This window comes from Spermophilus citellus (assembly GCF_964194105.1).
Source record: "Spermophilus citellus genome assembly, chromosome: 5".
Classification (NCBI taxonomy): Eukaryota; Metazoa; Chordata; class Mammalia; order Rodentia; family Sciuridae; genus Spermophilus; species Spermophilus citellus.
In genome coordinates, this window is record NC_138186.1 from 139,039,590 (window position 1) to 139,058,082 (window position 18,493).

The window sequence follows — 18,493 nt, forward strand, 5'->3', positions numbered from 1 at the left end:
TAGATCCAATACAGTTTTTATGTTAGGGTTCTTGAATAATTTCATTTTATCTCTTATAAACCATTTGGTAATGTAGGATACATTGATCTGGAGGTCTGATAAAGTCAAAGACTTGGGCAAATTAAGAAATTGCTCTTAAATGAAGACAAATTTTAACTAATGTTAATGAATGAAGACTGACTTTTCCTCTTTTACATTTATGCCATTATTTGTAATTGGTTACCAGGACAGCTGGAAACATAATTATGCAAGATGACTTATTAAATGTCTCCATTTTAATATATATTTCGTAGTGTATTTTAAAGATTTAAGAGTAAGATATTAAAATTCATAAGTAAACCCACAGTAAAGCATACAATTTAGGAAAATATCTTAATATTTCCATATGCAAGGCAAACTAGTTTATGATACGGAATTATTCCACAATAATCAGAGACATACTAAATGCAAAAAGGACCAGTTATATATAATACCACAAGGATTAGAGGAGACTAAAGTCATCCATAAAGAATTGAATTTAAACTGTTCATGATGTACTTTGGAAATAAAAAACAAACAAAAAAAGCCCGTGTCCTCAATATGATGTGTGTAACTGCAAGCCTGTGAAACTTGACTGAGTCTGAAGTATTTTTATTCACAATTCTATTGATTAACCAATTTATTACTATATGTGATAAAAGGTATTTAGAAAATTTTTGGATAATTTTGTTATCTTAAGATAAACCAAAATTGCCCATTTATACTCAAGAAAATTCAGAACCATTTCCAAGAATAAACCAAGAGCCAAGTCCTTTGTAGAAAAAATATATACTTTATTTTCAACTGGAAAGGTGCAAACATGTAACTTTTGGTCACACTCTCAACAAATAAACTGTCCAAAAAACAGTCATAGTCAAAATAGAATCAAATGCTTCTAGGTGGAAAACTGACCTATAGAATTATATAGAGCCAGTCATTTTCCAATAAAGGCCATTGGTCACTGAAAGTGAGGCTACCACATTTCCTGTCTAGAAACCAGATTTCCAAGGACATTGCTACCTCACCTTCAGCAAACCATCTGTTTTGATGGACTGCCACTCTAACTGATTACAATTTCCATTTGAATATTCATTTCAGGCTTTGAATTATCAGATAAGCTTCACGTCCTACCTATGGTGTTCAGAACTTGAGACTAACATTTGAAATATCAAAGCATTAAAACAAAAACAAAAAGGCACGAACAACTTTAAATTAACTTAGATAACTGTACAAATATATATATATATATAATATATATATCCACAATATTTACAGTATCAATAAAAAAAAAATCTGGCTTGTTACAGGCAAATTAACTTGCCACAAGCTGTCCAGTCTAATAGACAGGTTTCTGATTCCTAAACACTGTCATTTGAATCAGAATGTCGGGGCTGAATCTGCTGTTCTGACTTAAAGAACAACTTGACTCAGCCTCACAATGGCTGGAGAATGCAGATCCTAGCTGTTGCTGGAACTATAGGCAGGTCAGCAAGTATGCTAAATTTTTCCTTCTCAATTACATTCCAAGTTGCAGGCACATTACAACTTTAAGATGCAATCTGATAGTACTAGGCTTCCTACTGGTGTCTCCACTTCTCCTGAAGCCACCCTTTAGTGTACATTCAGGCACTGTGTGCTACTGCAGTCCTACTGTCAAGTCTTAACTTTCTTCAAACCAGTGTCTGGGGTTGAGAGACTATTTGTATGACATGGCACAATATTTTGAATTTGGTGGGAATTTTTCTCCCCCATTTAGAAAAACAGATTTAAATTAACTTGTGCTACTGAAATCATTTTACATAAAAATGAGATGTGAATCAGTTCAAGTTACAGTCGAATGAGTTCATGTCTTTCACTCTCTGGCTTTACGCCATGTCTCCATACATCTTCCTGTAGTACAGTGACTCAAAGATGTCATTGTCTCCAGGGCAGTTGTAATGGCAGGCACAGGTCTTGATGAACATCATGCTCTTCTTCATGATCTCACCATCAGGACACTTGAACTCCACAGGCAGGGTGGTGGTTCTGTGAGGGGTGCAGCATCGACCATCTGTGCACACACCACAGAATTTGGCCCTGTATGTCTTCACACTGGTGCAGCCAGAAAGCTCAAACTTGACAGGCTTGGAGATTTTGGGGGTACGGATGCACTTTTTGCCCTTCTATGGAAGACAAGGAAGAGAAGAAACATCATTACTACAGGAAGAGTGGCTTTCCTCAACCCTGTGTTCTAGCCTTAAGTTGTCTGAACTTGTGTTTATATTTGAGGACAGAAACTTTGAGTTTCATTTGCCAGTTTTCCAAAAATAGTCATGGAGTCTCTTGGAATGTCATGAATTAACTAACACTGGGGAGGTTTTTGTAGTGGAAAACTGGCGGCTCCTATTATACAATCTCTCATTCCAGCAAAACAGCTCCATGGTTAGATATTTTTGGAGATAACAGATCTATAATAACAAGGGTGGCAAGAGACCTAACTTTGGTCCCATTCACTGTCATCCCATGAAAATAAGCTAACAGGAACAGAAAACAAACCTTGATGTTCTCTTCTAGGTCAGCTTCACAAGGCCTGACCATGCAGAGGCGACTCTGCTTCTCTAGCCTGCAGAAGGCGTTGTCATTGGTAACCCGGGTGGAGATGCCCATCCCACAGGTCTTGGAACAGGCACTCCACTCTGTGGTCTGGACCAGGCAGTTGGCTCGCATCATGGTTGGGTCTGGGCCAAAGGTGTCTTCCAGACGGTAGGCTGTGAAAGTAGAGCACACAAACACAAGGTAAAATGCCCGGATAAGACAATTTCCCCCTTTTCTTGGCATTGTCAGCACTCAGCCCTGGAGGAGAATGACAACACTGACTTAGAGGAAGATTCAACTCACCAGCCAAGGCAGGGCCAACCACGGTGTGATCCTTGGGCTCATCACACACCCACTCCTCACAGCACTTCCCAGGCAGCTTGACCCTTCTCGGGAAGGGGCAGTCAGGGCTGGGCAGGCGAACATCCATACTGCACAGGGGCACGCAGCCCACCGCTCCATCTAGGCAAGTGCATTGGTACTTGCAGCTGCTCTGGAAGGACTCTCCACTCCTGTACACAGTCCCGCCGAAGACGCATGGGGCACCATCTTTGGCTGCAGAGAGCAAGGGGGAAAAAGCAATGGAGGTGAGAGGTCAGGCTTCAGCTCCAGGTGCTCTAACAGTAAGCCCATCAGGGCTGCATGGGGCGGGCTGCAGAAAAGACTGGGTTGGAGCGGATTCTTTTTCCAGCAGGCGGGTGGGAGTTAAGGAAAGCCCACTACTCGCGGTCGAGGAAAGGGGCGGGGGCTGTGGATCTTACCGGTGCACACGCCAATCTTGCGGTTGGCTGGGGAACCAAAGTCACAGAAGAGGCCCTTGTGCGGGTCGCAGGGGTCGCGTTCGGTGCACAGTTCGCCCAGCTGCTTAGCGCAGACGCGGCAGCAGCCGCAGCCGTCCAACACAAGGCTCACGCCGGCCGGGCAGCGAGGCGCCGGCGCTGTCCCGCACTGGCACTGCCCACCGCAGTCCTGGCCGGTGGCCGGCTGCAGGGAGAAAGGGGCGGTCAGCCGGTGCTTTCTCGCTCGCTGGGTGCGCACACCCTCGGCGCCACGGGGCCGGCCCTCCTCCCTCCATCCTTCCCTACCCTGCCGTCCGACGCCCTCCCCAGCAGCCGCGGCAGGGACTCCCGGTGCTTACCCGGCTGCACAGGGCGAGGAGGAGCACGAAGGCGAAGCGGACCGGTCCCACAGCGGCGGCCATGGTCAGGGCGCTGCGATCGGAGCGGGCGGCGGGACGCAGTGCGCGGCGACGGCGAGGGGCGCGGTGGGCCGGAGCCGGGAGCGAGCTCTGAGCGCAGGTGGGTGCCTGGACGCGCCGGCTGTGGTCTCTGGAGCTGTCCGCCGGGGCGGCTGCCGTCGGGCTGGAGGCCGGTGAGTCGCCTGAGGTTGGAGTTGCACTGGCTGCCTCCTCTCAGTGGGGAAGAGTTGTTGTGTGAGATTGGGGCGGGCGGCCCGAGGCTTTTATACGCTCAGGACGGCCCTGCTCGCCAATGAGCTGAATGGAGTCCTACACAAACAGGGACATTCCTCGCATTCCTCCCCACCTTCCTGCCTCATCAACTCACACCGGATTGATCCTGACCCCTTGACACTCAGCATTCCTCCGTCTGAAAAAGCTGGCACACTTCAGCTCACCAGAAAAAAAAAAAAAGTATTTCCAGCACCAAATAGGATTTTTTCCCCGATCCTTTTCGCACCACTCCTGACTTGTATATCATTTAAAAACACAAGAGCTGTTATTTTTATGCCTTTGCTGTGCTTAAGAAATTTGCCCTATACTATCCACTAATATAAATCCTTTTTAGAAGGTAGGTAACTGAAAAAGTAAACATCAGGGATTCCTAAAAAAAAAAAAAAAAAAAAAAAAAAAAAAAAAAAAAAAAATTCAAGAGTTTTCTTTCTCATTTTTTTGCTGGTTGTTTTTTTTTTTTTAATAATGATTTATGTTTAAGAGGCTGTAGGCTCTTGAAATTCTATAGAGAGCAGAAAGTTGCTTCTAATCATTTGAAATCCCCAAGCTGCCTACCTGCAAAACCCTGAATAGAGGAATTTGATCCTTTGTAAGTCCAGATAACGGTTTGGTGGCCCACAGCCAGACAAGAATAACAAAGCCAGGGGTCTGAGTAAGGATGCAAGTTCATGGGGGAGATTTTCAGCACTCTGACTTGATTTTCTCTTAATACATGCAGAAGTGGTTTTTTTTTTTTTTTTTTTTTTTTTTTTGTGGGAGGTAGAGAGGGAAAGGGGTTGATGGGCATGGGTATTTCCAGAAAAATGGGTCTATTGTTATATTAGAGAAAGGATTATGTGTTGGGTAGGTAGAAGCTCTGAGTGTTAGGAAGGGATGGGAGGTGAGAGAAGCAGACAGGAGGAGGCCAGCCAGAAGCTTGGAGTTCATTTGGGGCATCTTAAACACAGCTGTGCTGAAGTCTTGGAGAAGGAATGATTTTACTTACACTAAAACCTGTAATCTTCAAATGTGAGTTGGACTTGGTTTGTCTAGAAGCAAGAAAATTGATTATGTAACAAGAACACTGACCCCTCTTGTGTCTGGCTATAAACTGTCAGTGAATAATATATTTTTAGTGACTCCCCTCACATCTGTGACTAAGTGATTGTGACCTCTAATAGAGCATGGCCTAATGCAGCAAGGTAAAATTACAGAAGGAATAAGTCTTATTTCTTCTGTTGTATGCAGATGTCAAATTTGACCAGTATATACTTATCTCTGTTTCTTGATATTGCTGCTTAGCTTCAGTAAGGATCCAATTAACTGTGTATTCATTTAGAATTTATATTTTTTCCTGGCTTTTTTGTTAATAGCTCCAATTACCATTTTATGTAAAGAGTGTGATTCTGGGGCCCTGCCATATCACTTCACATTGGTGTTACCAATGAGTGGATTTCTTTCAGTTGATGATGCTTCAGAATATAGGTGTAAGGTTAAGTACACCTATATTCTATTTCTGATGCAAAGACATACTTTAGAAACAACACATAATAGAATTATAATTTGAAAGCAGCCTGTTTAAACGGGCCAATTTTTTTTTTTTTTTTTTTTTTTTTTTTGTTTCACTTCATTCTATTGAAAAATAGCCAAGGGTTGGTTGGGGGAGGGCACTTCAACTTGAGCACATACCACATCATCTGTGCTCAATTACCTCGTTAAGCAAGCCACATGTTGTACAGTGCAGTTGCATGTCAACAGTGTGAATGGCCAGCAAGGGGCCTCTGAAGCTCAGGAAGAATTTTCATCATTGTCATTTAATGTTCTTTCCAAGCATTCCTCAAAGAGAAGAGGCGTGCTAGTTCCTATTTAAAGAAGGAACATTCCAAGTTATGTTAATAGCCACATGTGTATTAAAGGCAACTTGGCCCCCAACTTTTTCTTCCCTTGTGGATGATTTTAAAAGTTTGAAATATGTGGGAAGCCACAGTGAAATCTTTCAAGGCCTAAACCCCCAATTATATGTACCACTAATGGTTGGAAAGGTGGGGTGGACGGGGGAAAGGGAGGGATGTGAAGCTGTAGCCTCACCTAACATGGGATGTGGGCTTTGTGGTGAGCTCTCTAGCTTTCAGTGTAAGGGAGATGGGAAAGCAGTTGGGGAATATTTGAAACCTCAGGAGAGTCTGAGAGCCACCTCCAGTAGTTTCATGCACACAGCAGGAGACTCATTTATGAATGGGATAAGTTGCTGGACTGGGTTATAGGTGGGTGACTTGGGTGGTATTCTTGGACCTGCCATTCACTAGTCTGAGAGAAGTCACAACAAGGAGCTATAGTTCCAAGTTTCCCTTTATAAAATGAAGGTAGTAAAAGTTTTTTAATTTTTTAGGGTTCAATGAGAGTTAAATAGATTAAAATTCTTGAGATTAAAATTCTCAAGGAATTGATACTAATTTGCTTATTTTTATCTTTCTTAATTCTCTCTCTACACACATAAGTATGTTACCATTCTGCACCATTGTTAAAAATATCAAGACATTATAAAAAATTTGGTTTTACTACAAAATTCAAGTTGCTTCTCAAAGTCTCAATAAGTCTGTAGTGAGCTTCGGACTTATACTATACTGGCTAAGAGAAACTATGTATATTGAAATGTAGAGAACGTGAAATTTCAGAATAAAATATAGATTGAGGCTTTATGATCAAAATTCATTTGAAAAGCGTTGATAGAAGAGATCATTATTAAGAAAGTCACAGAGAGACAGACGCACACACACCTAGAGAGAGAAAGAATGAGAGAAGACACTCAAGACATTCACAGACTAGAAAGTATGTTTTTATTGTGTTACAGACCATTGGGTGCCAGGAAACTCAGAGGGAAAGGCGGACACTCCGTCCTCAATTCATGCCATAGCATCTGAATTCTTGCACTATTATAAATGACTCAGCAAATGTTTGTGTGCGCCTGGGCGGTAAAGTGGAAATAGTGGCTTCTTATAACTTCGTCCAACTCTGACTTATCCCAACCCTTTTGAGTGACAGTAGGTCAGAATGGGAGAGAAAAAGCTCTTTGAATTTGGGTGCAAAATGGTGAAGATGCACTAATTTTGACTTGTAAGCCAAGTATTTAGTAGCAGATGCTTTTTTAGAAAGTACCCCACTCCCCAACCCCGGTAAAATGAGGAATTCACTAAACTGGCCACTGAGTCGTTTACTAAACTATATAAGGTATGTGTGTGTCTACTAGGGCATGGTTGGTGCATGTCACTAAGCTAAATCTTGTAAGATATTCTGCTGTGGATGTACTACATTCCTTCCCTTATGCTTTTTTTTGTTTTCTCTCCCTAAAAAAAGGTTACTTGGGCTGGGGCTGTAGCTCAGTGGCAGAGCGCTTGCCTTGCACATGTGAGGCACTGGGTTCGGTCCTCAGCACCACATAAAAATAAGCAAATAAAATAAAGGCATCCTGTCCATTTAAAAAAAAAAAAAAAAAAAAAAGGTTACTTGATCAGATATCAGACAGAGAGAAAACCTGGCAGGACTACAGGAAAGTGGCCAGACTTGGAGTGTTTGTGTACTTAAAGAAGGAATCTTGCACATTTTCAACTTTTAGTTGTAGACATTTTCTTATAAGAGCAAGCAGGAGTTAGTGCCAGCCCTCAAAGCGGAAATCAAAGCTCCCAGGGAAACATACTGGAGGAATGTGACTCAGAGCCAAAACCTGTACGCAGTGCATACACTGAGCTGTCAGACTTATAGGAAGTCTGGCCATGTAAGGGCATCTGGACAATGAGCGATTTGTCCTCAGGGTGGGCTGGGAGTGGGCTTCCGATGTTTCTAGCAAGCCTCAAGTTCAGTCGTATAAATGCATTCCAACCCTCCCCCCCAAAAAATTATGCCAAAGGCTTTTTGAAAAATAGTAACAAATATTATTCTAAAATCTTCAGGAACCCTAGCTTGGTTTACATGACCTTTTATTTGCTGAAGATGAAGGTTAAGGAGAGGCCATCAGCCCAGGGAGTTCAGTGGCGGGAAGGAAGGACGGATGTTTGCTATCTAAATTATATTCATTACCCTCCTGCTTTTTCTTCCTTATAATTAGTTCTTCTAAGTTTCTTAGGATATTTTCTGTTGCAAAGGTATTTGTCAAGGTATTTGAGCCATCAAGGCTCCTCTGTGTGGTTTGTGTTTTATGTTTGCCTGCCCCATACCTTGCTTGTGGGTGGAGTTGGGGGCTAGAGGAATGAGAAACGAAGCTTTGTTTCATAATAAGATATTTCCTACAGCTTACCATTTGTTTCACTTATTTGTTGGTTTAATTTGTTCTGTTAGTTGACTTAGGATTCATGCTGTCTCTGGTCAGCTTTTGTTAATGGGAGGAGGTACCAGGGAGCACAGGTGTTCCTAAAATCCATCCTGGTGGTCTCTGAGGCTTCCCTTGGCAGGTGGAAACTCAGACGCATTACAGTTTAGGAACCAGGAGTGTTTACAACCCTTTCAATCAAACTGAATGTTCAGAGTGTCCTTGATGATACTTAAGTTGATGTGTATGCCTATGTGTAGGTGTCATTTAATGGGCATGAAAGAGAGAAGGTCATTCTTTAAAATGTGTTGTTTGGGGAGATTCTTCAATAGGAGGAGAGAATTAAGACTAGATAGTTTATACCAAAGAATGCAAATAAATGAAAGGATACATTTTGAAAGGACTGGTGTAAAAAAATTACATGATGTCCCTAGGGATTTGGCTGAGGGTGGGGATGTGGGAACCTTAAGACAGGTCCATAATTCATCCTTGCAGATGTGCTCCCACCTCCAGCCAGGACACCTGAGGCCCCTTCTAAGGACTCCAGGGCTCCCTGGAATACTTTTTGAAAACCATTAGATATAGACTGGAGGGAAGGCTAAGAGGCTGGGGGTGTGAGTTCCACACCTGACATTTGCGTTTCATGTGGACTTAGATAAGGCACTTATCTTCTCTGACCCCCAAATTTCCCACCTGCTCACAGTTATCATGCAACTCAAGGAGACAATATGTATGTAAGGAATTTCTTTTAAGATATTAGTGTTTTGAAATCATCCTTCTCTTTTCTTTTTTCTTTTAGGTGGTACTGTCCAATGAACTCAAGGCCTCTTATATCTCACATGCTAGGCAAGCACTCTAACACTGAGCTACATCCTCAGACCTCTTTCATTCTTCATCGGGGTCTCCTTCTTGCCCTTTAGACCAAGTCATACTCAGATTGATTTTAAAAACCCATCACAGTTGGGCATGGTGGTGCAGGCCTGTAATACCAGCTACTCTGAAGGCTGAGGCAGGAGAATTGAAAGTCTGAGGTCTAAATGACTTAGCAAGACCCTGTTTGGAAAAAAAAAAAAAAAGTAGCTGAGGGTTTATCTCAGTGACAGAGCACCCCTGGGTTCAGTCTTCCATAGTGCGAGTTTAGAGTGTTGGGTGGGGGGGACATTAAACTCATCACAGTCTGACTTGATAACATCTCCCAATTTCACAGGAATTTGGAAGCATTGAAATTAGATGAGAGCTCAGGGAAAATGAAATGCTGCTTCTTCATTTTTTAGATTAGATGCTCAGAACTGATAAAGGTATTTAACAAATGCAACTTTGTCTTGTGCTTCTTACATCCCTTAAATATGATGGGAACACAGCACGGTACTTTCTGTTTCATAGTTTTCAGAATACGTAAAAGAAGCTCCCTATCCAGCTTCTCATCACCGGATAGCATCTACTCCCTTCATTTCCATTGTATGATTTTCATTTGTTTTTGTGGAGAGAAGGTTAGGGAGACTCTAAATAGTCTTTTGCTTCTTCAGTGAAAATTGTAGAAGTTACACTAATAAAAATTTAGTGTGTCAATAATAAGCCTGTGTCCCTGACGTTTTCTTTAGGTTTTGTATCTCTCAGACGCCACACCGGTGCCTTTTGCTTTACAAGGTGCCACAGACCTTTACACTTGTCTTATCTTTGGGTGACAGTTTTCTTACATTTCATTTTGTAGTGTGAACTGTGCTACCATGATGGTGAGAAGTAAATTTTCAAATTACAGGCAAATCCATTGCTAATATGTTTGAGAACACTGAAAACTAACTAGTTCAAGTTTTCTAAAGAGTTGCTATCTTCCTATGTGTGAATTTTTAAATAGCTGTGCCAATTGAAATCATATATTAAAATCTGAACACATGAGTCAGGATTTTTGAGAAAATATTTAATCTCTCAGATCAAAGTTTTCACCATGTATGAGGAAGATGATCACATTCTAAACTCTCGAAATCATCAAGTTTGAAGTAAAAGTGAACTATTTTTTTTTTTTTTTTACTTTGACATTAGAATGCACAGTGCTGATTTTATCTGATCAGTTTAACAGGAATTCTCCTTAGGGCTCTGTCTAAGTGCATGGAATAGAAACCTGATGTTGCCTCTGTCACCCTGCAGTTTATGTGGAAATTTTAAATTTACAGAGCCCTTTACAGGCACCATCTTACCTTCAGAACAAACTCATGAGATATTATTCTTTCCATTTTGTAGGTGAGACATTGAGGTCCAGGAATGCTAACAAAATGTAAGTGTGGTTAGAGATGGAATAGGGATGTGTGAATTTGAATTTGGTTCTTCTAAAAAAAACACCCTTGCTTTTCCCCATACTCTCTAGATGGTTGTCTCTGAACATTGTATGTCCTTAAGAACACTTTAATCTCAGGTCTTCTTTTTTTTTTATTGTTGGTCGTTCAAAACATTACATAGTTCTTAATATATCATATTTCACAGTTTGATTCAAGTGGGTTATGAACTCCCATTTTTACCCCGTATACAGATTCCAAAAGTAAGGCATATAAATGCCCCTCAGCTAATAGGCGCTTTATGTTGTGGTCTGTGATAAACATGAACTAGAAAGATAATATTTACTGACCTGAATTAGGAGAGAAACTTGGGCTTAGAGAATTTTTTTATTAGTGTAGAAGCTACACTAATAAAAATTTAGTGTGTCAATAATAAGCCTGTGTCCCTGATGTTTTTTTTAGGTTTTGTATTTCTCAGCAATTAAGATTTTGTGATTTTGCTATGCAGACAGATGTGTTGCTCTTTATCCACTAGTGAACTTATAAACAGCTAAAAAAGGAAAAAAAATGAATCAAGATGATGCCTTGGGACTGTTCATATCAGGGCGTGCACTGCTGTGACATCAGCTTCAGCCCACACCGAAAAGTTTCTGTGTCTCAAGCTGTGTAGTCTTGTTTAGGCTGAGACTGGGACCAACCACAGACTTCATAAAAGTCTTCTTGAATAATTGCATCATTCACTGATAAGCTACCCTTATGAATAAATATCATGACATTGTAGGACAGGCTGTCAACACTGAGGCAATATCTACTATAAACCTAAGTTTTTCACGAGTGTCCTTTAACAAACACGTCCCTGTTTGTTATTGACATGGTGTTTATTTTATGGATTTGTCTTTATTGAAGATGCATTTTTCCTTAAACTGGGTGCACTCCATATTCAGATTTTAGATTTCCTCATTTCTCTTTCAGGCCTGGAATGGTTTGGCTTGAATTGAATCATGACTTGTTTCATGTTGTTAATGGAATGTGATCTATGTCATAAGCACGCATGGTAGGGCTTGGGAGTGTTGTCTAGGAATGGCAGGCTTTCTTACTGACTCATGCGTGTGTGTGAAAGTTGACTACTATAGCATAAAGTTTCATAGAGCTATGGACTTACTAAAGTCTGGGAATATTTCACCATCAAGCTATTTCTCATGTTAGATGATGGATGCTTCTTTTGTCCAAATGAATATTTTACAGCATTTTCATCATTTTAATATCTCTATGTCAGTTCTATTAAGGTATTTTGCCCTTCTTTTTCCATAAATAGCTGATTCCTGAGGCTCCAACTGCTTGCTTTCAGCCGGGTAAGTAAGCAAGCAGACTCCCAGTCCAGCTTCAGATAGACTTTGAACCTATCTGACTTTGCAGTGAGGCTGGGCATGGCCACAGCCAGAGTATCCCCTGTTGGATCTGACAGCTTTCCAGACATGCTCCTCCCTTTACCAGTCAAGCAGATTTTTCCTGACCAGCTTCTGAAGTATCTGTCAGAAAGGGGACCACAGCATGGGAGTGCCGCTTCTGCCTCTCATGTGTTCTCATTTTCCTCACTGAAACCTGACCATAATATAAAGCGGACTCAAGAACTCAAAACTTCTATATTTTTCATGCATCACATCCAACTTCCCAGTAAAGGAAAATGACCTTATGTTAAGCAGCCATGGCCATCTGGAAGCCATTTTGTCTACAGTAAGTGCCAAGGATGAAGGGAATTCCTAGACTGCATGTGAGGGCAGGAGACCACAAGGCAGCAGGAATGAGCCAAAGGCATTGAGAAGGCAGTCACCTGGCAGCCTTTGGAGATGTGTTGCTGGGGTCATTCTGCTAGGGGTTCCCCAGGTGTCCTAGCAGTGAGGTGATAGCAAAATGCTACTGTTTTACTCTTTCAGGCAGTCCAGTATTCAACCAAGATAGGCTCACAAAGGCAAAGGGGATGGAAAAAGATACCAATAGATCATTAAAAAAAAACAAACAAACAAAAAAAAAAACCAAAACAAACAAACCAAACAAAACTTTTTCAGTGTTTACATTTTGTTTTAAAATTTGGAGAATAAAGCCTTACTAAACTTGACTCATGTTTCATTAAATAAGATTTTAAAAACAATTCTAGTTTGAGATTCTATTATGAAATTGTATGACTTAATAGTTCATTCTTTAGTTTAAAAGCAGTTGATAAAATTAGCCACCAATTTAGATTTAGCAAGGCCAAATTTTTATCTTTGAGTTCAAATGTTCTGTAAGATAACAAGATAGGATGGATCTGAACATTGAATTTGCTGGATTTGCATTTCTCTTTCTCACTATTTCAGGAGAGATCTTTTTTTTCCCCCCGTTTCACTGTTTATACATATTATTCAATGTGTGACATTAAGCAAACCACTAAGTCTCTCTAAGCCTGGTTGGTTTCTCTTAACTTTAAGATAATAATAGCACCCACTTCCTAAGATTTCATAACATTGTTTTGACAATTTAAAGGATTAAATACAAAAATCTTGTAAAAAAAAAAAACTTAGAACAATGCTTATCACAGAATAAGCCCTCAATGTTCCTTAAAGATTTTTCTTTTAGTTTATCTCAGATACTCAATTTCTGTATTAGCACATTTGCCAAATATCAACCCATAGCTCAGTAGCTTTCAGATTCATAATTCATGCAGATTACATTGAAAGAATGTTGTGACAGGTCATATGACATCTTTTTTTTTCCCTAGCAAGACCCATGCCCTTGTTGTTTAACTTGCTAATGATTTATGACATGTAATTCTGTCTTTAGGATGCCCTTTTTCTGTTTATTTTTTATTTTTTATTTTTTGTCATCAGATTGCCACAGGGGGGAGTATAACTTCTTGAAAGCAGCAAAGCATACAGTTTAGGGGATTTTGGTGCTAGTTATTAAAAAAACGTTCATCTCTAAATCATCTAAATAGATTCTGTTAATACCCATGGGAGAATACAAATATTTATGGTAAAATAGCAAATGAGGCCACTTCAATCTTAGATTTAATTATTTTGAGATAGTTACAAAAGCAATGCCCAGGAAAGTCTCTGCAACATGGAGGAGGGGGGTGGGGAGAGAGAGGGAGAGGGAGAGTATGGGCAGTGTTGGCACTGCAGAAGGGAGCAAAAGGAAGTTTCTAGTTTCTGCTGTTAAAATAATGAAGTGAAAGAATGAGGAGGAGGAGAGAAAGAAAGTGGGAAAGTCTATATAAAATGAGGATGAGCTTGGTTTGGATACAATGATGTCACAGTGACAGCCTCATGGTATGAATGACTTTGAACCCATTCTGTACATATGGGGATATTTAACCTTATGAAATCCAATTGCTACGTAAGATAATTCCAAAATGGGAAGAACTGATAAGTGGAGATGAAAACATCCCTTTGAATAATACAGTTGTATTTAATAGCTGCAAAAGCCATTACCTAATTTTATAATACTAATGATAACTAGAAACATGGTCATATTCTCTACCTTTCTGAAGAAAGTAAAGCACCAGAAAAGTCCTAGAGAAACTAGGAGGATTTCAAAAAATAGGCAGTTTGATTATGGTACCAACAGAATGCTTCCCTGATATTCTTACAGGGTTGGAGCTTTCTGGGAAAATGATGCAGCATGAAGACCCCCCACCCCCCCTCACCTCCCCGCCCGCCCGCCTTTCAAACCCTGATTCTTGCAATCAGGTCAGGAAGATTTCGGACATATTGCTCAGAGTAACAGGCAGTGAGTTTATTAGAAGGGATGGGCAAGGGGAAAAAAGGGACACTTCAAGGGAGAAAATGAGTCCTTTCAGAGAGGAGAGGGACAGTGTACTTCTCCTGCCTCCAGTTTTACTGGGGACCCCAGAGAAGTTTCCAGAAAATCCTACCCAGGTCCACCTCTTGACTTTTGACTGGCAGCAGGATGACATCAGACTTTCAAATCTCCATTGCCACAACAGCTCTAGGTCACTTTGGCCTATACTGTCTCTAATTGTCTCCCTAGTTCTGTATTCTGGTTTGTGGAAATGGTCACCAAAGTCTCCCCCTTCAGGGTAACTTGGTTTCCTCTTATCAACATTATTTCAGGCCTGCATTTATCCTGAAGATAACAGGTAGTTTGCTGAGAAATGTGACATATTCTGTTCACTTCAACCAGGTTGGGCTGCAAGTAAATTGCTTCTTGGAAAAGAAATCATGTGGGAGTCAGCACAATGGACCCATTTTATGGAGTTAATTCCCTTGGCCTCACGTTCCCACCACTCACATCTGTCTGTCTTCTGTCAGTGTGAGGTGATCATCTTTGTACATGGTGATTCAGCTTGCTTGCTTTCTGCTTCTCAGCAGTCCTTCCTCAGGGCCTTCTGATCACCCTCACTCAATGCTGCGCTAGGCACATTCTTTTCTCCCCTTCCTGCTTCTCCTTCCCCAGTTTGCTGTAGTGTTCTGAAGAAACCACATCCTAAGGTTTCTTTTTCTTATGAAATTTCCTCACATGTCTCTTCCGTAACTGTTGGCAGCACACCAACAATTTATTTTTTGAGGGCTTCATACCTGGCTCACCTTCTTCCATAGCACCCTGTGATGGTTAATATTAAATAACTGGACTGGGTCACAGAATTCCTAGCTATTGAATTACAAGTTATTTCTGGGAGTGTCTGTAAGACTGTATCAAGAAGAGATCAGCATTTGAATTGGTGGACTGAGTAAAGAAGATCATCCCATTTAATGTGCGTGGGCATCCTGTAATCCACTGAGGGTCGGAATAGATTAAAAAGGTAGAGAAAGATTGCTCTGTCCTCCCTCTGTCTGACTGCTTGAGCTGGAACATGGATCTACCTCTGCCCTGGGCCCTCCTGGATCCAGGGCTTTCAAACCCTATGGGGACTCTGTACCATGAGCTCTCTAGTTTTCAGGCCTTTGAATTACCTCATTGGCTTTTTTGGGTCTCCAGCTTGCAGAAGATGGATTGTGGGACTTCCCAACCTCCATAATAACACAAGCTGATATCTTATTATGTATCCATCTTTCTGTCCAGCTCTCTAATCTCCACTACTCACTCCCCAGCTGCCACCTTGGGTTACCCCAGTAATCACCAGAACAATCCTAAAAATTCATTCTTAATTCCTGTGGCCTGCTCCTTTTAAGCCAATCAGGACTTGCCACTGAATAGAATTGCTTCATCCCCTGGAAACTCACTTATCCTTCACTGATCTCTTGGTTACTACCTTTTATGTCAACTCTCTGACCTGACTGAGGCTTGAAGCTCTTGCTTCCCTTCTTTCTCCTGAACACATATCTTTGCTCCTTCTCAGGCCATGGCACAGTGTTCTATGTCATCAGGCTCTTAGCTCTTAGCACCTTTGGGACTGAGTTTCTCAAGCTTTTTTAAAGCTACCTCCTGTCTGATTTGTTTCTGCAGCCTTCCGTCTCAGCTGGGTCCTCAGTTCTGTCAGTTGTGCTTTTATTTGGTTCTGGTTAGTTATTTGAATTCCTTTTAAACCTTACTGCTCTCCTTGAGTCTCCTACCCTGTGGCTTTTCTTTCTTTCAGTGAATCAGCCTTCCTCCTGCCTCAGAATGGCAAGCACTAACAACACTAGCCATCCTCCCTAGGATGGGTGGGTCTTAGCCTCTTATTTGCTCCTGTAGAATTGGAGTATTCATTTTTTTTTTTTTTAGCCACTAGCCAATGTGGCTATTTAAATTTAAATCAATCAGAATTAAAAAAATAAGTTGTACCAGCTGCATATACCTAGGGATTATCATATTGAATGATTTGGAGAGCCTGTCCATCACTGCAGAAAGATCCGCTAGGCAGTGCCAGTTCAGACAAACCTCCACTTGTGCTTTGGATCCAGCTTCCTTCTGTCTCCCGTAGAATCAGATTCTTTTTTTTCCCCTTTCTACTGTGTTTTAACTAATTTTTCTCTCTTGGCTTCTTCTTTTTAACATATAAACATGTCTACATTCTATAAAAGAAAAACAGCTCAACAAAGAAATGTTCCCTTTGTCTCACACATTCCTCTAGCTGCTGCTTTTTCACACTGAGTCTCCTAAAACACATCCTCACACACACCACACACACACACACACACACACACTGCTCTGTATTTTTTGACTATAAATGCTCAACTTTTAACTTGCCATCCAACCAATTGCACTTAAAATGTCACCAAATAACTTCTTCATTACTAAATCCAGTGTATTGTTCTCAGTTCTCATATATCTTATTTCTTTTTTTTAAATTTTTAATTGATTTTAAAAAAAATATATGAGAGTGGAAAACATTACAATTCTTATTACATATATACAATACAATTTTTCATATCTCTGGTTGTATATAAAGTATGTTCACACCAATTTATGTCTTTATGCATGTACTTTGGATAATGATGTCCATCACATTCTATGTGAATTTGGTAGTTGAATCCTGTTCCCGGTCTCTTTGACCATGTCCTTTGGTCTCTTTTGCAGACTCATTTCCCTCTGCCTACCCCTTTGATGTGGATGACCCTTACTCTTTTGTCCCTGGTCCTGTTCTTAACTGTGGTGTTGATGTTTCTCTGTTCTTTGGATCATGACCAGAAACTGTTCTGAGTTCATTCATGCTGTGAACAGGACAGTAACTGGAATGTCCTGCACAGATCTTAAAGTAAGCATATTCAAAACTGAGTTCATCTCCCCCCTCCCTGAGACTGTGACCCTTCTATGCACAGACTTTTAGTATTTGGAACCACAGATTTCCAGTTACTCCACACCAAAGCCTGTGCATTCTCTTCTCATTTTTCTCTTTTACTCCCTATATTTAATCAGTTATAAAGCTCTCTGGACTCTACTTCTCAACGTATCTTCCCAACATATTCCCTCAATGTCTGGCCCTGTGTTGATCTTCCTGTTATTAACTGGTGTTTTGATGTGTATTATTGCCTTCTCCATTTTATTCTGTCCACTGCTGCCTGAAGAATCTGTCAATTCGAAGTGCTTAAAATGCTTATGTACCTGCTTAAAACCTTCATGTGGCTTTCATTGCTCGTCAGATGTAACCCTTTATCTGGTACCTGGATTCTCCATTCTTGCCCATCACTACCCACTACCCTTCCCTACACCTTGTTTTACACCTTCTACATCACTTTGGTCTGTTTAAGTAGATTATAAATTTATCATACTTTGTCCAGTCTTTATAACTTGTTTACATTGTTCTTCTAGTATTTGGAGGAGCTGTCAGAGATGTTTACACCAATTAAATTTTAGACTGCAGTTGGAAACTTGTTTTATATTTGGTCAAGTGCATATACACTCACGTGTATACACACACATACAGTATAACAAAATTTGTAAAAACACTTTTATTCTTACTATATGTTGATATACTGACATTTAAAAATCTATTTTTTTCTATTTTCTTAAAAGAAATCTAGTCTTTATCTCCAAGTTTATTTTACTGTGTCCCTGAAACCACGTGTTGAAAAAAAGATCTGTAGACATACATACCTGTACACATGCGTGTACACATACATACGTAGATACACTCACATGTACCTGTGTGGCCTTGGAGCCCCACCTGATCAGGATAGGCTACTTGATAAGCAACAGAGGGAGATGTGTTATAAGGATGTGAGATTTGGGGATGCTGTGGGCATTTTGGGAAAATTTGTGTTTTACGAAATGAACGTGTGGTGTCCAAGGCTGAAGGTACCTTAGCGAAATGCAGAGCAAAGACACACAGAACACCCGGGCTCTTGGGGCTATATCAAGCCTTGCCTAAAGATAGCTCCATTTCTTAACTTATCAGTGTTATGAGCTGGAATATCCCTTAATCTTTAGAAGAAATGATTTCTGGATATTGTATCATAAATA

General features: G+C 40.7%; 2 protein-coding genes across 2 annotated transcripts in view; one reads left to right on the forward strand and one right to left on the reverse strand.

The window, feature by feature from the left end:
- Positions 1 to 790: 790 nt before the first annotated feature.
- Positions 791 to 3,865, reverse strand: CCN2 (cellular communication network factor 2). Its single transcript, XM_081295356.1, has 5 exons — positions 3,731 to 3,865; positions 3,354 to 3,576; positions 2,896 to 3,147; positions 2,554 to 2,765; positions 791 to 2,180 (listed from the first exon to the last, which is right to left on the reverse strand). The coding sequence occupies exons 1-5, from the start codon at positions 3,791 to 3,793 to the stop codon at positions 1,884 to 1,886; spliced, it is 1,047 nt and encodes a 348-aa protein (XP_081151482.1). The 5' UTR covers positions 3,794 to 3,865; the 3' UTR covers positions 791 to 1,883.
- Positions 3,235 to 18,493, forward strand: part of LOC308649489 (uncharacterized protein) — a gene marked incomplete at its 5' end in the record, with an annotated part of 72,948 nt that continues 57,689 nt past the window's right edge. The window contains one exon of the mRNA XM_081295022.1: positions 3,235 to 3,890. Coding sequence (XP_081151148.1) covers positions 3,235 to 3,890 — 656 coding nt within the window. The remainder of the gene's footprint in view (positions 3,891 to 18,493) is intronic.